At 34.4% G+C, this 22,022-nt stretch overlaps 1 protein-coding gene across 4 annotated transcripts in view; it reads right to left on the bottom strand.

Annotated features, from left to right (window-relative positions):
- CADM2 (cell adhesion molecule 2) overlaps nucleotides 1-22,022 on the bottom strand; it is a 918,732-nt gene that overhangs the window by 45,620 nt on the left and 851,090 nt on the right. For 2 of the 4 annotated variants that reach the window (XM_084801707.1, XM_084801708.1), the window contains one exon: nucleotides 19,293-19,412. The exons of the other annotated variants lie outside the window; for them this stretch is intronic. In XM_084801707.1, coding sequence (XP_084657833.1) covers nucleotides 19,293-19,412 — 120 coding nt within the window. The remainder of the gene's footprint in view (nucleotides 1-19,292; nucleotides 19,413-22,022) is intronic. 4 annotated transcript variants of the gene reach the window in all.

Here is a 22,022-nt window from a genome sequence, read left to right as displayed (position 1 = left end):
ATTGCTCTCATTGACTGTGATGGTCTACATTGGTGAACAAAAAAAAAAAAAAGGCAAAAGGATCACTTATCTGAGAAGGGGGCTCATTAGGCAAGTTGGTAATTCTTTTCACAATAACTAGATTTAAACCAAAGAGCTTATGTAATACTCCTGTGGTTGTCACAAAATAATCGAGGTTAAAATTAAGAAAGCATGGATTCAATACAACTTTCTAATCTGTGAATATGGTATATTTAACAAATCCTAAGCTGCTAAATAGACGACAATGGTGTAGAAGTCAAAGAATGAAAAGTTTGCACATTGATTCTGATTTTATGGGTTCACAAGTGTGCCTTTTGAAAGACAAAAGATAAAAATGTGTTTAAGTTGCTTATTTGAAAGGCACATGTACTTAAGGCAAACACAGGCTTGGTGAGACATGTATACATTACACTTATATATTCCCTTCCCTTAAATGTATGTCTTTATGATTAATAACTATTATTTAAGTTACTTTAAGATCAAGAAGGAAGTGTCATAGGTTAAAATATGAAATCAAGATCTATGGAGAATTGTGATTTCTCTTCTAAAGTCTTATTAGTGGCTCATATTACTATTTACTCATGTTTCCAACCTATCTGCTATCAGGTTCATCAAGTCCTGTAAGGCCCCTAGGAAACTGTAATATTTACAAAGTCTTGCAAACTCTAAGAGACCACAGATGTCAGCCCAGACTACTATACCCAGCAAAACTTTCAATCACGATAGCTGAAGAAAACAAGATAACCCATGACAAAACTAATTTAAACATCTAGCCTTATAGAAGATGACTGAACCACTAACCAGGGAACCCATGTGGGACTGACCTAGGCCCTTCGCACATTTGTTGCAGTTGTATAGCTTGGTCGTCTAGGACTATTAACAGGGGGAGCAGGGGCTGCCTTCTGGACCCTTTGTCCCTACTAGGTTGCCTTGTCTAATCTTAACAGAAGAACAGGTTCCTAATCTTACTGCAACTAGATATGCCATGGCTGGTTCTTATCCTTAGAGGCTGGCCATTTTCTGAAGAGAAACAGAGGAGGAGTGGGTGGGGGTGGGGGACAATGGAGGCAGAGGCTCTGGAAGGAGAGGGAACTGCAATCAGAATATAAAATATGTAAGCTAAAAAAAGGACAAATGATCAAAGAGATAGTGCTCAACTTCTTGTTTATTTTAACAAAATTAAGTTATAGCTATGCAAATGATTCGAAGAGTTTTCACTTGAGACGATAATCTCAAGTCTTAAACTATGTCTACTCTCAGGTAATAGGACTTGTGTTGCAGTATATATTTTGTATCACATGGATTCCGTGTTTTTGAAGACCTAAGACTCAAGCTGCAACAAAGTGGTTTCATTTTAAAGCCAACCTGCCTGAAAAGAAGAAAGTGATACCTTGGACCTTGAATCAACTTGTAGACTCGGCTTATGGAGAGCAAAATTATATTGCTCCTCACCGACCAAGCCTCATGCAGAGCTTCTGGTTCTATGATGAGGCTCTCTGAGCTGGAGTACAGGAGTGTAAGTGAGTTACTAAGCAAGGAAGCCTCCTCTGCATACAAAAGGAAAGGATTATAAAGATACCAAGTTAGGGAATCATTGGCTTTGAGAAACTGTAAAATTATAAAATATAAGATGCTTGTTCGCTTGTCCAACTTTGCTTGCCTGGTGGCCTGAGAACCTCTCCCAGTTCTCTGAACTGCTAACCTCAAGAGTTCCACCCTAATTCCCAGAATAGTTACATGCAAATTTGCAGATATCAGATGTCCTCACAAGAGGTTCCCTCAGGCCAGATGTCCTAATGTCCATATGAATTCCAGTAATAAGCAACCCCACCTGTGTGGGAAAGATTAAGCTTTGTCGCAGGTGGAAGCAATCTTGGCGGGCTTTACCCTTGGGGCACACCATGAATACCTTGTGAGAGACTGTTTGGAGCCTTCCTGGGCTTGGAATTCAGGAAGCCTACCTAGGAACCCCACCGTGGCTATTGTTTTCCTAATTGACCCTCGAAGGGAGAAGGGACCGCCCTTTGCATATGACTGGGAAGGTGGGGGAGAGAAAAACAAGAGGTAGAAGGAGAGAAGGAGAAGGCGTGGAGAGAGAGGAAGGGACCGGACCAGCTCGTGGGACAGAGACACCTAAGGACCCGTCCTGCCGAACGGATTCCAGGAGGTTTTAATCTTCTGTCCCTTTAACCTTTTTTTCCTTCTTGTATATGCTAGTTGGGTTGTATAATAAAGTTTAATTGTTAATAAACTGAGCCAACACACCTGCTTTGTGATTTTTGCCTTTAAAACTAGCCTGTGGAGAGTGGGATATGACTTTCTCACATACTCTGGTGCCTCACCTTTGACCATGTCCCCTGGAGGGGGAGACCTGGTGGCACTCAGAGGAAGGACAGCAGGTTACCAAGAAGAGACTTGATACCCTATGAGCATATACAGGGGGAGGTAATCCCCCTCAGGAACAGTCATAGGGGAGGGGAATAAGGGGAAAATGGGAGGGAGGGAAGAATGGGAGGATACAAGGGATGGGATAACCATTGAGATGTAACAAGAATAAATTAATAAAAAAAAGGAAAAAAAATAAAGGCATGCACCACCAGACCTAAGGGGGAAAAAAAAACCTAGCCTGTAACAGCTACTCGGGGTCCTTCACCTCCCGAGTGCTGAGGGACCCTGACACGTCAACAATTGGGACCTTTGACGTATCAGTAATAAATTTTACCTATACCTATACCTCTCAACTGGTGTGACTTGAGTGGTCTCTTGCGGCGACCCCCTTCCCGAATTGAACCCCCAGGGTCCAATCTTTTGGGCCAGGGTCCAACAGCTTCATGACTTGTCTAATGAATTACTAAAATAAGTTATGTAGGAAAAGCCATTACAAAAACTACATAATCACCATAGATGTCTTTTAGATATAAATATATTCCTGAGAGCCTATTATCCCTCCCAGCACTGCAAAGGCAGGTTCAATCCAAACACAAATTTAAAGCTGGCCTTCTTGGCTACATAAGAAAAACTTGTAAAGAGCATGCACTTTCTCTCTCTCTCTCTCATATATATATATATATATATATATATATATATATATATATATATATATGTATTATACATACTGTATATTTATAAATATATATTATAAATCAAAATGAGACTCTAGGTAGGCCTCTGTGAAGTGTCTAAAAATATTTGTGGAATTTTATAACAATAAAATATGAAGTTTCTCAGAATACTTATAACTTAAGCTTGGTCCTCTACTCTCAGTGCATTTAAAAGTTGTGAGAAATCCTTCTGAGCATGCCTGGTGCCTCCACGAAGAACATGTATTGTTACCTTTCCTACTTTGATTTACTTGCTTTTTAAAAACAGTGTGTGTGTGCATGTGCATGTGTGTGTGTGTTGTGTGTGCCTGTGTGTGTGTGTGCCTGTGTGTGTGCATATGTGTGGGTGAGGACACATGCATTGATGTCAGAGAACTTTCAGGAGTTGGTTCTTTCCTGCCAATGTAGGACCTAGGGATCCAGCTGAGATCATTAAGCTTCATGAAGGCTTGGGTAGGAAATGCTTTTAGCTATTAAGCCACACCCCCAATCCAGTTTGATTTTCTAAATTCATGTTTGTATTGCATAGATATAAGCAGATTTTAAAAAGAAATTGTGTTTGTGAATTTAACTACCTTTAATATCTTCTATCTATAAAGAGCAATTATGAAAAGCGAATTCAAAGAACTTCAGATTCAAATCTCTAAGGTATATGCTATTATTCTCCAATATTTCCAATTAAAACATTTCAAGAAAACATATTTTGTTTTCTCTATTATTGTTTCTGAATCGTGTAATTTTAATTAGTACAAAATAAGAAATTACAAGATTGTATTTATTTACAGTAGAAAAGAACAGCTGCCACAGATTTTGCAGAGGAAATCAATGTAACGGTGTTGCTTCAGACATGATTGGCCTTTCCTCTGCAATCCCATGTGTGAGAACACAGGTCATGAGTACGTCACACTCCTTAGGATTTTTGCTTTCATTATTCTAAACTACTATTATTTGAAAAATCCAGATAGATATAAAACCAAGACTATTGCAGCAAATTACATTAGTATTTGATTGATACAACAATATACTTTTAAGTGTCAATTAATTAAGATTATGGTTTAAGGTGAAGAAGAACAAAATTCTGTTGGAGGACACATGAGCCAGGAAAGACCATATAAAGATATTTTCTCTTCTAGTTTAAGGTCACCTCAGTTCATTTTGTACACGTTGTTTGTGATGCATTAGTGAATAAAATATGTAATTGATAGTGAAGTTAGCAGGCTACCAAGAAGAGACTTAATACCCTATGAGCATATAAAGGGGGAGGAAGTCCCCCTCAGTCACAGTCATGGGGAGGGGAGTCAGGGGAAAATGGGAGGGAGGGAGGAATGGGAGGGTACAAGGGATGGGATAACCATTGAGATGTAATATGAATAAATTAATTTTAAGAAGATGGAAAAAAAAAACTCTTGTGGGAGGTCCATGGCATCAGAATGGCAATTCTATCTGTATAGAAGTCCACTGAATTGGGGACTGCTAGCATTTAAGAGGCTTCCTTAAACAAACTGTGTGATGCTTTTATTAGTAAGTGAATTAGAATGAAATAAACTCATTTAGCTAAGTAATAAAGCCAAAAAAATAAGAACCTTAAAACTGTATATATTGTTTACCATTTTCCCCATTTTAATAACTATCATGCAGCCCTACCTAATTTTAATTTAATGGAGAAATACTTTTAACAAACACTTTGTCATACTAAAAGTAAATTATTATAATTTTTAGATATTTTAGGTATGAAATTTTTCTTAAATTCACCAAGTTTACAGCATGTCATCATTATATGGCTTACTTTTTCTTCAAGCTTAAAAAGTAATATGTTCAAGGCTGAGGCAGGATGAACATTCTGAGTGGCAGGACAATCTGTTTTAAAGATAACTTTCATGCCAGCTTCGGAGATATAATGGCATGCTTGCTCAATAAACCACCAAAGAACAAGTTTCTGCTGCCATTTCTCTGTATTCTTATAAATGTGGGGAACTATATTTCTGCTTTGAGAAAGATTATTTAAGTGCAAGAGCTATCTAATGGAGATGTGCACTTGTGACTGTTGTGATAGTGAGACATAACAATGAATGTTTACCTATCTTGAATGCTGAACTCTTTAAGAAACTTTACCAAGTGTTTCATACAGCTGTTTAATTTACCAGGTGATTGTAAATCAATTTTCATCAAGTGAATTTTATGATCATTAAGCAGCTTCACAGGTGAGTTTATCAAACATGAATATGAAATTATACTTAGGAATAATAGCAAGTCATTAAATATGTTTAATATAAAAATGAAGTGGATTCACTTGTTTTAAAATCCCAAATCATAGAAGGTAAATGTAGAGCATCAATGTGCTTTTATAACAAGAGATTCATAGTTTTAAAAAATATCTTAGATTATTAACATGACAGATGAGATATGATAGATATTGATTTACTCTCAGAAATGTAGACTCACCAAAATAGGAAAGATGTTTCCTTCAAAGTTGCCGAATACAAATAGCCAAAACCTTATGAATGTAACATTAATATAATTCCTGATTGTTTCATGATTCTTCTTGTTGTATGTAATTTATTATATATATGTATAATAATATAAATGCATATATAAAAATTAAAAAATTAAAAATGACAAAAATAGTTTGGGTTTTTGGTTGGTTGCTGGTTGGGTTCTTTTTAAGACAGTGTTTCATTGTGTAGACTCTATTGTCCTGGACTTGTTTGTAGACCAGGCTTGCCTGGAACTCATAATCTTTCTCTCAGTGTCTTTTTCTTTTCATGTCACACATATTTTTCTCCTTTCACTTACCCAGTATGTATTTTTACTTTTCCTGGTGTTCTTTGCAACTTTTTAGGTATTGTCATATTTATAATCTTAATCTTATCCAAATGGTAAAGGATAGAAATGACTTTGTTTATATTTACATTCATTTTCACACACACAAACACACACACGCACACACACACACACACACACACACACACACACACACCACATCCTATAGGTTTAATAACTGGATGACAGAGATTACATGCAATATATTTTAGAATTATTTAGAAAGTTGGATCATCTGTCTTAACACTATCTTTATAGCTCCATTCATTTGTATCTGAAAATTCCATAATTTCGTATTTATTTTCAGGTAAGTAAAATTGCACTGTGTACACATACCATAATTATACTAGCTGTTCTTTCACTGACTGATATTTATCTGTCGATTGACATCAAGGGTGTTTTCATTCTCTTACTACTGTGAACAAACAAGGATTGAAAATAGATGTACAAGTATTCCTACCACGTAGTTCTGTTTTTAAATTTCCTATGAGTGGTTTAACAGAGTGTTTAAATGCATACATTTGTGAGAACAAACAACTTGAAAAATAAATACACAAATGGTAGCAACAGCAAAAACAATAGGCATATGACTTGGAAATAATGACATAAAATAAAAACAGACAATAAGCAAGAAAATGAAAAAGTACATTGACGTTAGCTTAGAACAATAATTCAGGTTTCACTCATTTTAACTTTCAGACTTCTTCAATTTAAAGAGACTGAAAGTGTGTAATAATGTTATAGAAAATTTTCAAATCCTTTCGAGTGGCAGAAAGATTGTATCCCAAATTACCAATTGAAATACACAACTGAAATATTCTGGTCCCTGAAATTGAAGGAAACTCATGAATGGAAATGAGAGGTACATCTTGTTTAATAGAATTCAAGAATTGATGGCTATCAAAGGAGTGCCCACAGGGTGTATAACTCAGAAGGGAAGACAGACCCCAAAGGTTAGTGACAAGAGCCCATGTGTTGAAGTCCAAGACTGGATAAAACAAACAAACAAACAAACAAACAAACAAACCAAAAAGAACAAAAGAAAGAAGGAAGGAAGCTGAGCACAAACAGCCGTCTCTGCTTCCTTACTGAGATGCGATATAATCAGCTGAATCCTACTCCTGGTGCCACAGCTTGAGCATCTCTTACCACGGCCCCATCCTTACTAAAATAGACTCAATATCTATTCTCACTAAGAGCCCAAATGCTCCCCTCCTCATTGCTTTTGTCAAATATTTTGTTACAGTGGGAAGATAAGCAATTTAAAGGAAGAACACAGACTGGAGAGAGGGGTTAGTGGTTTGTAATAGAAACTACTCTTGCAGAGAACCTGACTTGGTGGGGAATGAATTTGGCTCCAGGGGAATTTAACACACTGTCCTCTTTAGACACCTGTGCTCAAGAACACCCACCCAGACAGGGACACACATTAATGAACATAATTAAAAATAAAATCAACCATATAAAATTTAAAAACAAAAATACGAGGTAGGAAAATCAAAAGAGGAAGAGTAATCATTTATTTTAGCTGTAGGCAGAATACGGTTGACTTCAACTGGACAAGACTAAAGGGATAAGGCTTTGTGTTTTAATTCCTGTCTTACTTAGGGTTACCACTCCTGCGATGAAATGCCGTGACCAAAAGCAACCTGGGGAGGACAAGGTTTATTTAGCTTACACTTTCACACCATTATTCATCATGGCTGGAAATCAAGATCTGAATTACGACAGGGAAGGAACTGAGAGTCCGAAGCTGATGCCGATGTCACAGGGAAGCGCTGTTTAGTGGCTTGCTCCTCGTGGCATGTTTAGAACCCAGGACTATTAGCCCAGTGACAGCACCACTTATAAGGGCTGGACTCTCTTATGTGGGAACCCATGCCAAATTCTGCCATGTCAGAAATCCTGTGCTTAGGCTGTTGGCTGTGACCTTCGAGTTGCTGACCTTTACCTCACCAGGAGGGCTTGTGTTCTAGGCTATCCTTGGACTATTTACCTTCGAAAGAAGTAAAGTCTCAACTTGGCACTACCCAGAGGATCTAGGAAGTTCTTACAAGGAACTACTCAGAGAACTAGGAAGTTCTACAGGGAGCAATTTAGGCTATTGCATTCTTGCCTGGGGGCTAAGGTGAGTGAGATAAGAATAGATCCTATTGACCTTGCCCTATATATGTTCCTGCTAGTCGGCAATAAAGTGAATCTTTTTTTTTTCTTTCGGTTTTTTGAGACAGGGTCTCTCTGTGTTAGCCTTGGCTGTCCTAGACTCTCTTTGTAGACCAGGCCGGCCTCGAACTCACAGTGATCCGTCTGTCTCTGCCTCCTGAGTGCTGGGATTAAAGGCGTGCGCCACCACGCCCAGCAATAAAGTGAATCTTGATCTGAAATTTCCTGACTTTATTCGTTATTTCTCACGTCTCTGTATCCTACTTTCAATCCCCACTCCCTCTTTCAGAAGAACCCTGATTCGATTTTTCCCACGGACTGGGACCCGACACTCTTATATTAATCACTAATTAAGAAAATACTCTACAGATTGCCTACAACCTGATCTTATCGAGGCATTTTCTTTTCTTTCTTTTTTGTTTTTTTTATTAAATATTTCTACTTTTTTACATATACATTTATATTATTACACATATATACAATAAGCTACCTACAACAAGAAAAAAATGAAACAATCAGCAATTATATATATTTTATATTCTTAGTGTTTTGGCTATTTGTATTTGGCAGCTTTGAAGAAAACATCTTTCCTTTCTTAATTTAGGTTTCCTCTTCTCAGATGATTCTAGCCTGTGTCAAAATGACTATCCAATACAGTTCCCTAAAAGAATCTCATGAGATAAAATGTTCATGTCCAGGTAACTTCATTTACTATAACTATTAGAAATTAATAGTTTTTAGTATCATAACAGCAAAAAAATGGGAGAATTAGATTTCATTCTTGGTCTTTCTAAAAACACTCTTAAAATTCTTTTCTGGATAAAACATTTGTACATTTCAAAGGTAAAATGCCACAGTCACAATTTATAGCAAACATATAAACTGCAAAAGGAAAAAAAGGCAGAACAGTTTTTTTTTTACATGTTTTTACTGGGCAATATAACTGAATTAATGGCATGTGCATACTTTACATCATCAAAGAAAAATCAGATTGAAAGCTAAGTGCTGTGTTGTTAAGATCTCTTAAGAGAATGACTACATTTTCTGAAAAGCTATTATTTCAGAACTGAAAATTGTCTATGTGATGTTGAAATTCTCTTAATGGAAGGAAAATTAATAAGACATATTTGTATAATATGTATTAATTTATTGATAATTTTCAGATTCTTTCTCTCCCAGTAGCCAAGATTTAGCAACTATTTACTCCACACAGGCAAAGGAAAAAATTAAATAAATAAAACAGGAAGCAGGAGCTTCAAGGCTGTACTCATACAGGGAGATTTGAACATATTTTAATGACAATGCTCTTTCTAATCAGTGGATCCTGTAAGCAACAAGATTCACACTATTTTCTCTTGGAAAGTGAACTGTGCCAATGACAAAAATATATGTTCTTGTAAATGTCTCTCTGCTTAATAACAAAGTCAGTCTTAAGAATTTTCATCATCAACCTACTACCTTCTAGAGTGTTTGGACTTCCCAAAGATAGGGTATATAGGGAAAAAGCATGTTTTGTTAAACTATAAATACAGTTACTTACTACCATTATTAGGCAATTACTTGTTTTCTATTATGTACTTATAAGGTTTGGTGTGAAATAAAGTGTAAGAATAAAGGTTGTCATCTTACCGTTTGATGAAAAAAAATACATAACTTCTGAACATGTCTTTGTTTCAATTCCCAGCAGACTCTGCAAATCCACAGTGCATCACGTTTTCCCTATGCTGTCTCTACATTGCTCTACTTAGAATTCTCTGATAGACACAGAAGACCAGTAAATGCAAATGTATTTGAAGGCAGAACATATGTCTCATTTGCATCTCACTTATTTCAAAATCCTCATCCAGACAAGATTCCGACACAGCTTGTAGCCTCGGACAATTACTGTGCTATTCAAACTGGACCACTTCTGGTTCCAGATCTCTCAGAGCAACTAGAATCACTTCCTTTGGCCATTTTTATGTACTTCTAAAAAACATTTCACTGTTACTTGTTCATCCTGTACTATTTTTCCAACCTAGGCGCTTCTGCTAAAAAACAAATAACTCCAAGGCTGTTTGACAATGGACAATCAATTGGTATGTTCTTCTCTAGAGACCACCCGTAGTTCTTTGTGTAGGGTTGATCCCTGAAAATGTACATAGAAATAAAATTATATGTACAGAAGAGGTTATAATTAAATCTATTTGTATATAAGGAATATATGTATCTGAATGAAAATGGGGAGTGGTTTATAGAAAGGTTTGGAAGTAGAAAGGGAAAGGAGAAATATTATAAGGTATATTCCCTCAAATTAAAAACTATTAAATGTTTTTATATTGCAAATTCTTTTCTGTGTTCTCCTCATATATTTAGTAAACTATTTTAATCATATCATAAAAGTATTTATTTATTTATGTAAGAATCAGCATTTTTAGAATTTTTATGTAAGTACTGATGAGACTAAAATTAAATAAACATTATTTCCATTTCTCAGAAGTCAGAAAAATCTGTCTCTTTAGGCTGTAATCACCTTACACATACTTCATACCAACTAGCTCAAGAAGCCTTTAATTTTCTGACCACAGACTAACTTAAATGAATATCAAAAGCAAAAGGGAGCTTATTTGAGATCTAGGGAAATAGGAAACTGCTGTATTACCAAAGCCAAGGAAGTTTAAACTACTACAATTATCTGAACACTTATTCCAATTCCACAAACTCCCTAAAGTTAATAGATTTTATTAGACCCTTTTCAGAAGTCATGCTTTCTGGCATTTGGATTTATTTGTTGTCCTGGCTAAAAGTTTCAGCTGAAGTCAAGGTCATCTTCTACCCCAAAGTTGGTGTAATTAGTATCAATTCAGTGTTTCACTGAACTTACACTGAGGTTATTAACTGTGTTTCATGCAGAGTGTCAAAGCAACAAGGGCAACACTGCCAATCTCTCCAGCTTCAGAGCCACAGCTTCTAATTTAATTCACCAGTTAGTAAGAAATATGCAGTCTGTGTAGTTTATTAATGACTTGAGAAGTAATTTCAGAGATGTTCTGGAAATATTTATTCATATATGAATCATGCATTTCAAATATGAAACTGTGAATCACATATAAGTCCTTTTAACAGCATTTATTTAAAAGCAATGTATTTTCTGAAACAATTTTGGCGTAATTTTAATTTAACATTTAAATGAATAGGTATATTTGTATAATTTGACCTGAACTGAACTTAAGAGAATTGATTAAGGAATCTTTTGTTTCTAGAAGTTGTATTGTAAGAAATACTTGTACATTACTTGACTGTTTTAAATCAAGAATTTACTACCCTATGAGCAGTTAGGATTTTCATAAACTCATGTGCATGAATATAAAGAATATTCCTATTAACTTAAAATACATAAATTAGCATAATAGAAATTGGTTTAAATTGATCTAAGTCAAATAAAGAGGAAGGGTGAAAATAAAATCCCTTAAATCATTTGCTGTCTTACATTAGGCAACTAATAAGAATGCTCTGAGAAAATACAATGTAACTTATATGTTCACTGTCCATATAGCATGATATTGGGAAAAGGATAAACACAAATTTTCCTATTATGTCTTATATGTTGTCAAACCTGTTAAGTATTGAAACTTTGTGGGAAGATGAGTTCACATGAAGCAAAAGTAAATTCTTCATTTTGTTTAGAAATGATTGTGTATACATACATACATACGTACATACATACATACATTACACACACATATATATATACATACATATATATACATATATATATATGTATATGTATATATACACACACAGCCCTCTTCCACATGAGAATTGCTAAAAATACAGCACTTTATGTCAGCCTGCCTTGAATTGCCTGACTCGTTGGTTACTACCTGATTTCTCCATCTTTACCTTCAGCAGAAGTCCTATTAATCCATGTAGCTGCGGCAGTGGTAATGTGGTCTGTGGTGAGACAAAAGAACCTCCAATCCTAGAACACATGTACTGTTTGTTCATTATGAGCAAGACATTAGAATTTATATTAGATACCTGGTGTTTTTTTATTATGAACCTTATTTCATATATCTAACTATAGAAAACAAATTCATATTATAGAAGCTTTTGAAAAGACTGAAGCAACATCACCTTTTTCGTTAGACTAAATTTCAAAACCTGTCATTTTGCCGTAAACATGCTTTTGTGTACAAACTGTCTAGATAAGAAATTATTACTTAATTTTTACAAGTTAAAAACAATTAAAAACGAACATATTGGCACTTAATTTTTAAAAGCCCACACCACTATGGAAATTTTGTTTTATTACTACCATAAAGGCCAGAAACATTTTAATAGCTAAACACTCACAATAAAAATCTCATAAACAACTTCTTGATTTGCACACTTCGGGACTTAACTGTGTTGAAATGATGTATTCTCAACATTCTTAATGCTCTGTTTGAGTGATTCTGTATGACTAATTCAGAACTGTCATGATCGCAGGACAATCATTCTTTGTTATGGCTCAAGTCTCTTTTCTCATCTCCTGACAAATGTTTAAGTTTTTATGCTTTTTTATTTAAAGCCATCTATTTTAAAGTGGAAAAAGCAAGTACTTATGAAAAAAAGAGAAAATTGATTAAAGGTCTATAGAATTCACAACCCACGCAGACACACATTTTAGGTAGAGCATATACATATAGGAATGATCAAAACCACAATTAAATAATTGATTTAAGCCTGTTTGAACTGAATAAATGCTTTTGGTTCTAGTTTCAAGTGCACATAAAATTTTCTGCTTATCATACTTGAACTTTTATTTTTAATCTTGAGACAATTGAAATATGCAAATAAATAATACTCTTAGGATATATATTTTAGACAATTAGTGATCATTAAAATCATCTATATCAGTGGTTCTCAGACTTCCTAGTGCTTGACCCTTTGATACAGTTCCTCATGTTGTGATGTCCTACCCCAACATAAATTTATTTTTGTTGCTACTTCATAACTGTAATATTGCTACTACTTGGAATTGTAATGCAATAACCTGTGTTTTCTGATGCTCTTAGATGACTCCTGTAAAAGAGTCTTTTGTCCCCTAAAAGAATTGTAACCTACAGGTTGAGAATCTCTGGTCTATAGTAACATGGGCAGAATTTGGTAATCCATTTCAAATTCTCTATGTTAGAACAAACTAAATGCTGAGGTAAATTTTATTTTCCAAATACATAGCTCAATTGTTTTAAAAGGAAATGTCACTATGATTGTTTCAGAGTCTTTAGAGAGTAAAGTAATTTATTAAAATTTTTAAAAATACATTTTATTTATTATACTTTATTCACACTTTACTTCCTGATTCTTATCCCCTTGCTCTCATCTTCCCCTCCCAACCTCTTTCCCTTTTCTACCCTATTCCCCTCCCCAAGACCTCTGACAGGGAACCCTCCTACCCCACTGTCTGGCCATAGACTATCAGGTCTCATCAGGATCACCTGCAAGTCTTCCTCTTTTAAAATTAATTATTGGAAACTGTTCACATTGATGGCTCTCTGCATTCAACTCTACATAGATTAAGAGAGGTTGGTATGCTAAGGTTTTATTCAACTACAATTTTGAAGTGTGTGTTTATGTGTCATTTGAATGGGAATAGCACCCACAGTCTTGTATTTGAATACTTGGTCATAGGGAACGGCACTAATAAAAGATGGCTTTGTTGGAGCAGGTGTGACCTCCTTGGAGGAAGTCGGTCCCTGGGTGTGTGTGCTTCGGGGTCTTATAAGCTCAAATCTGTCCAGTGTGTCTCAGTTTTCACTTCTGCTGCCTGAGGATCAAGATGTAGGAATCTCAGCTCCTTATCCAGCACCATTTTGTCTTCAGACTGCTATGCTTCCTGTCGTGATAGTAATGGACTAAACATCTGAAACTGTAAGGCAGTCTCCAACATTTTTTTCCTTTATAAGACTTGCCATGGTCATGCTCTCTCTTCACAGCAATAGAAACCCAAACTAAGACATACATACATACATACATACATACATACATACATACATACATACACACATATATACATATACATACATACACAAAATTTTGTCTGAATAGTTCTGTCCCTCCCAAATTCATATGTTCAAAGCCTAACTATTAGCATGGTAGATCTGGAGACAGACACTTGAGAAATCAACAGTTGATGAGTTTGAGTCCTTCTTGAAAAAAAGGTGAGAAATAAACATTGATCATAATACATCTGAATTATTCTTTTACATTCCATGATAGCATTGCCTCTAACTTTTATATGTTGAAATTTCATATGGAGTTATGCTTTACAAACCTGATATAAATTCTCTAGAATAGAAATCATAATTATGATGTTTACATTGATTATATAAACAAATCCATTACCAGTCTAGATTTTGAAATATATGAGTGTTTGAACAAATAACTAGACATGAATATCTTAATACTGATCAAGTCATCCATATACTTATGGGGCACTTTATAGAAAGAGATATCAATATTTAGAAACACGTGTGTCTTAAATATGAAGGGTAAATTATGATTTTCACTTAAAATACTCTAGTAAATATATACAATTGATCATAAAAGTTACTTTGTCTAACATAAAACAACAGAATTATTATTAAGTTCAAGTCACCGTTAACTAAATGACGCTGTCATTAATGTCCACTAGAATATTCCAAGGCTATTATAAAGTGAAAATTTTATATTAAGCATCACTAACATTTTCTTACTTATGCATATGTTGAAAAATAAAATTTTTTCTTAGGCCAATGACTTAAAATAATACCAAGAAATCCCAAAAGCAAATTTTGAAATGTGTTATGCCAATTGTCTTTTGTAATGAAAATGTTTGATCTATAAAACTTTTAGATATTAGTTATATACCACAAATCACTAATGTTTTAAATGTCATGGAAAACTGATATCTGTCAAAAGACACATAGTAATGAAGAACTGAAGCACTTTAATATGCTCTACCATCATTTCACTTATTTTTCAAGTTCATAATCAGAGCAGTTTGAAATTAAAAGGTGGTTAGTAAATTAACACTAAAAATTCCAGAAGAATTCAAAATGGAATTGTGTTTTTGAAAATAAAATTTCTCATGTTATGAACTGCATAATTATACACAGACTTCATAATTTTTAAAAATAGCTGATTCTGTTTTTCAATACTCTACCTTGGCAATTAACCAGTATGCCAATAAATCTGGCATATTCTTTTCATGGGCGATAGAACTTTTAAATTTATTTCTTTTAATTTTGAGACTATAATAACATATTACTACTCCTTTTTTGCTCCCTCCCAATTTCCTCACAACCACTTTTTTCTTCTCTTTCAAATTCATGACCTTTTAAAAAGTAACTGTTGTTTCATATAAATAAGTAAATATATTATGTATGTATGTATGTATGCATGTATGTATGTGCATATATTCCTAAATACATAAATACAGCCTTTTTGGACTCTACATTATATATGAATTCAGAACTGACCTTTGGTATTGGATAATCAGTCACTGTGTAAGACTATTTCTCTGGCTCCCCACATTCATTATTTGTCTTTAGTTGTGTACATCTGATGCCACGTGGGCATTTCCCTGTCTACATTAGCATGTCTGTTGCATGTATAGGCAGTGACACCATGGGGATTTTTATGGTAGCATCTGATATAACAAAAGAGAAATCATGCCTGGTACCAGGCACATAGGCAGCTACCCAGAGCTCTGAAGCTTGCAGGGTCATAATTTTGTTGAAAGTTGATTCTAGAAGGAAGGTGTGAACTGCAGCCTGTGTTAGTATAAAAACAAACTGTGGACCTGAATATATTTTACTAACAGAAAACTAAGTGGGAGTCAATACAGTAGTCACAGTCAAGTCAAGCAAGGCTGTCAACTGACCCGAATAGAATCTAAATGTGTCCTCACATCACAGCCATGTCAGGTAAACGAGACTCTGCCAATCTGCTTGTTTCTTTATATTACTGCCTCTTCTCTGGTTATAAATATAACCAACAGATATGGCCGAGCGAGACACTTCTAATTCCTTTTCTGAATATTGGAGACTACTAATATTTGTCTGAAAAATTGTAATATTAATTCATGTGAACATTTTCTTTAACTTACTGAATTCATAAGGCAGCTCTGAGAAATGTGCTTCTGTTTTGTGTTTTTTGTTTGTTGGTTTGTTTGTTTTGATGAAAATGCTCAAACACAGTTTGGTTCTCCTTTCAATGTCCAAAACCTCTACAAAGAAAACCCACCACTGAGCCTCAAAGGCACCTGCAGTATTTATTTATTCCTTGTCTTCCAAGCGTACTTAAAGAGATTCATTACTTTTTTTAAAACACTTTTTTTCTGGTATATGATTTGTCTAACAAAAGCTTTTCCTTGTATAAGATGGTTTTAAAGCTTATTACTACAAGAATGTCTTTGACACAAAAGGAGATAAAAGGATCCCAAGGTCATGACTTAGATGACTTGGGAATAGTTTATTTTGCTACATTTCATCTTAGCTTGTAATTAAGATACAGCCAAAGTTCTTTTAATTTATTTCAACTTTAATGTATATCATTTCTGGGGTAGAACAATGTAGACTAATATGAATTACAATATTGCATGCGGAGGTATTGTCCATGACTCACTTGCTATAACTTCTTATTCTTGTAAAGATAAATGCTACAATTTATGAAATTCTGTTTAATCCTAATAAAATCATATGTATTCCATTAACTTCATATTACACTGAAAGAAGAGAATTTAGTGATAAGAAGAAATTTTACAAAACAACCTTATTCTTTCCCTTTGGTTCACAGTTACTGTTAGATAATATGGCTTTCTTGTCAGTTCTGTTCATCACAATATTGAAACATTTCATAGAATTTGAATAACATACTATCCCCAAACATATTTACATAAAAACTCCTCAAATCTGATTGGCAGGCAAAACCTCCATATCACAAAACAGAGTAAAACACCCACGCCTGCTTTGCTCACATACTGAATGAATTATCTAAATATTTGTCCCCCAAATATGGACTAGAATGGAAGTAGTATACGTGACTTGGTTACTTTTCTAATCTCCTGATATTACTTGGAGAGAAAAGAGAAAAATGGGGAGTAGGTTCACATTCATGGTGTTCTATTTTTTAGTACACACAAGATAGATAGCATACTCAGTTAAGCAAATATTCCATTTATTATTCACATCTTCCCAACTTCTAAATGTTTATTTTTATCTTTAAATAGGAAAATAAAAGGGGCTGTTTTATGTTTGTATAGATGCATGTTGTCTTAATATTTTATGACTTTTGACATGGTGTTTTAGTTAGAACATTTCTCTCTTTTGTTTGCTTCTTCCAAATTCTCCCATACTGTTCCTGCCATGCTCTCATTCAACTTTATGGCCTCGGTTTTCACCAACTGTTACTGGATGCATATATGGGTGTATTCAGGGCTAACTGGTACTAGACTACCAATTGAAATGCTCTTCCCTGGGAAAGGCCACTTCTCCTGGTCTCGGTTTCCTCAGTTGCCTGTAATTTGGGGGAGGACCACTTCTCCTGGTCCCCGTTCTTTCACTTGCCTGTAATTATTTATGAAGGGTTGAGGGCTGGTCATTTTTTCCCATGTAGACTGTCATGTCCATTGTTATCATCCTTGTTCATAATCAGCCAGTCATATTGCTAAGCCGATTAAGTCTCATCAACCAGATTATATATGCATGTCTTCTTAATGTTTAAGAGTATATTTGTGTGAGAATAGGTGAATTCTCTCACTTTTAATATCATAAAATTTTATAAAAACATCACATAAAAACATAAATATATAAATTATAATCTGTAATAATATTGATAGTTATTTAAAACAACGAAAAGAAGAAACTTAGACATCTGTTCTTCTCATGCCTGAAATACTTGTACTTTGCCTTAGCTTTCTGTTCTTTTTTTTTTAAACTTAATATAAACATCTGTAAGAAAACCCTTAAATCTTGCTTACATAACTTAACAGATACAGATGAAAAAAATTTCATTCATCAGACACAAATAACCAAGGCATTTCTCAGAAACTCTTATTGCTATTGACATCAAATTATTTTGTCACCACTCATTGACCCGTCATAATGTAGCTAGCTATAGTAATTAATAATTAACAGTTACCAGATTTGTCTTTTTTTTCTGCTTCAAGAGAAAACAGGTTTCTGAAATTGTTGTGAAAGGCTACAACACAATTACTTATCAAGAGTGAATAAAATTTAAAGGAGAGACATATACTATACCAGAAAATTCATGTAAGGAAAGATATAAAATAGTTAAAAGTAAACCTCCTTGTTACCATTTAATTACCTGTAGAAACATACAGTCTCCATGAACATACAGTTAAAATGTGACACATAATATGTTAGTATAGCTCTACAACACAAATGCTTGTAAGTAGGGAAGGTGATGGTTAAATGAGAAAAATCTCTCTGCACTTTGTTGTAAATATATAGCATATTTTCTTTCTATAATTTTTGTAATTGTCATTGTTTTGCCTTTGAGCATACTTCAACTTCTTTAAGTAAGATGGCTATCTTTGGTTTGAAATAAAGTACTTATTCGAATACCAGTCATAGAGCATTCAAGACAAGTATAAATTTACACTGGGTCAGAAAACTCTAGAATATTCCATCCTAGAATAGCCTATTAGTGGAGTCACTTTATGAAGACATATACTTTGAGTATTTACGTGAAAGTTCCAAGTGGTGAACCACACATGACTTCATTTTACAAAAATTCAATACCATAAAAACTCAAAGTTGTTGAGGAATATCAAGTCAATAACATTAACGTAGGATATTTACAGCCAAATGCTAGCTCCACATCCTTGAGCATGTTATTTCTTTACATTTCAAGGCAAATAAAAATCTGTGTCCTAGCTTCGCATTACACGTTTGCTCAATGTAGTGGAGATGCATATTTTTAAAATCGTACCACATAATATTTGGATACCAGTCATAAGTGACACTAAAATAAAATATTGCATTTGACTCAGATCCTAAGTTAGTAATTCTACATCATTCTAACGGTTGACCTAGTTACATTTATAATTAAGATAATATAAATATGTAAACTGGATCTCATTTTTCTAATCTGAACTACACCCTTCTACACAGCCTACTTACTGGGCTTCTGATGCTAAAACAAAGAAGCATACTGTACCTCTTCTGCTGCTGCTTGATGCAGATGTGCTTGGGCTGGTTGTTATGGCTACAGTGGTTGTTACTGGTGCAGTGGTAAGTGAGGGGATGATAGTAGTGGGAAGCAAAGTGGTGGGAACATCTGGTGAGTGGAAAGAAACAAAATATAAAATAAAATCATATCATGCAAACAAAAGAAAAAGACAAATGATTCAAATTATAAATAGACACATCTTTTTTAGGCTTAATTTTTTTTTTTTAAAGCTGAAACAGAATAACAGGTACAAAACAACTGTAGCACACAGGTTGTCATTTTCCTTTCACTTCTCTTTCAGGCTCCACAAAAAAAGAAACATCTGGGAGCTATGTTTGAGAATAAGTAAATCATTTGCGATATTTAGAGTGAAATTTAAAATGACAAAATTTCAGTTGCTCTTTGAGTCCTTTGAAAAGTCTCACATGCAGTAGCAAAATACATATATGTAAAATAAAATGGCATGCTTTGTCAAAGAAATAAACAAAGAAACAACACATACAGAAATAAACACAAGTACTTCCACATAATATTAAAGAAGGGTTAACGATGAGTATGTATATGCATGTTAAATGCATTTATTTTTCCTTTAAGGAAAATTATAGAAAATAGGATGAGAGCAATCTTTAGAAACAAACAAACAAAAGAAGCCAATTGTTATTATTATTGTTATTTTTGCTCCTCCTTTTTTTTTTCCACAAACGATGTTAATGTACAATTTAAAGTCTTGCAAACCTTACCCCAAATAGCTGGTAACGCCTTCTAACAAATGTGCAGTACCTAGGAGTCTTTAACAAGTATTGAGTCAACTAGCATGGGACCGATGTGATGTTCTGACAGGTTTATGACACCAAAGAGAGGTTACTGAATAAGGATTTGAACTTTACATTTCTTTCTCCAATCCATAAATAGTCAAGATATCATAAACTAGAATTTGGTTCAAATCCAGGGATAACACTGAACAGAAAGAATAGATTTCTTTATTTTGTTAAAAACCAGTCGAAAGCATCCAGAGTACCAAAGAGAGACCTTGAGCAATGCTTCTACTGTCGAGTTATGAGAAGCCTCAGGAAAATCCTTGGAGAGAAATTTTGTTCCCAGCAGATAGGCATATAATTTACACAGCCAGGGAATTAGAAACACTTTCTCAATTACCTGTAATTACTGTACTAGGGTTTGATTTTGTGAGTTTGTCATGCAACCTCAGTATATTCCCAATGCTTGACAGCTTATTTGGCTGTTGAAAGGTTACTTGTCATTCGTTCAGTAGAAGTCTCTGAGTCGCACCAAACATTTTTCTAGTGCTTTACTCTGATAAATAGCTCTACCCAACCTGCCAAGTCTACCGCTGAATCCTCCACACTGGGGACATGGAAACCAGCACGAGATCACTCTCTTATCTTGGGTATTGATGTTTACACCTGTTTTTCAACAGGGGAAACGCTCCCTGGCCAGTCAAATTAAGAAAACAACCTCTGAAAACTCAATGGTGTTACATTAATCACTAGGGAGAATGGGCATTGCCAGGAGAGCAATTTATCATGCTCATAAGGTGGCACTGGCTTGCGGAAGAATTCTGTGAATGGATAAAAATTGTGTACTTGTGCCTATAGGCTTCTTCTTTGTTACTTTTAATCATAGGTTCTTATTATTTAGTAAGCATTTAAAGAGATTTTACACAGGATAGAAGTAAATGGAAACATACTGAAAAAATAGTTAACTTTTTATGCATACCTAAACAGGAAAATAATACACTATTATTAGGAAGATTTTTGGCTCAGTTGTGGTCTCAAACACATTTCTGTAAAAATGAAAAGTCAACATCTTTTAGTGCCACAATATTTTAAGAACAAAGAAAACTGTATTCAAATAAAATATTATTTGGTTTTAATTTTTATTTTTCTCATCTCAGCAATGATAAAAATCCTAGATTTTAAAGGGGGAGCATATATAGGTTCATGTTTGCTAAGCATTTTAATTTTACTTTTTTTATTTTTGGAGACATGATTTCTCTATGTAACCCTGGCTGTCCTGAACTCATTTTATAGACCTGGCTGGTCTTGAACTCACAGAGATCTATTTGCCTTTGTCTCCAGAGTGCTGGGATTAAAGGCATGCATCACCATGGTCAGCTCTAATCATTCTTGAATAAACCAACTTAATCTCTTCCAAGTGTTCAATACAATAAATATAGAATATTTTTCATTATATAGTATTTAATGAACTAGTAACTTAGTACTTACTAATACAATTTATTTTTTTAATACAACCCTTTTGAAGTGTGCAGATGAAAAAGTATACCACTCTCTAGCACCTAGAATGATTCCCAAGTATCGCTCATAATATTATTCCATCCTTCCTCCAAGAATCATGTGTCATGGAGAATAACTGGATGACATTTGTGTAAAAGAAAGAAAAAGAAAGAAAAGAAAGAAAGACAGACAGACATAAAGAAAAGTGGCAAGAAGTAATCTTTCCCGATAATATTACCCATTTTTAACTGTCATTAGACAATGTGCTATGTTTAATTTCCATGACTCTTCACCCTGGTCTTTTATTCATCATTCATCATCAGTTTAAATTATTTCAGCTCTAATTTGGGGTAGTAAAAGTTGAACCTAAGACACTGAGTTCTAGAAGATAATTAAAATAGGTAAAATCAAATGATGTAACATTAGGTAGAATTGGAAATATCAGAAAGATTACAAATATTGCACG

Source organism: Acomys minous (assembly GCF_964271855.1).
Source record: "Acomys minous genome assembly, chromosome: 11".
In the NCBI taxonomy this organism is placed as follows: Eukaryota; Metazoa; Chordata; class Mammalia; order Rodentia; family Muridae; genus Acomys; species Acomys minous.
Note: the sequence above shows the minus strand (reverse complement) of the source record. Positions and strands in the feature narration are given on the sequence as shown.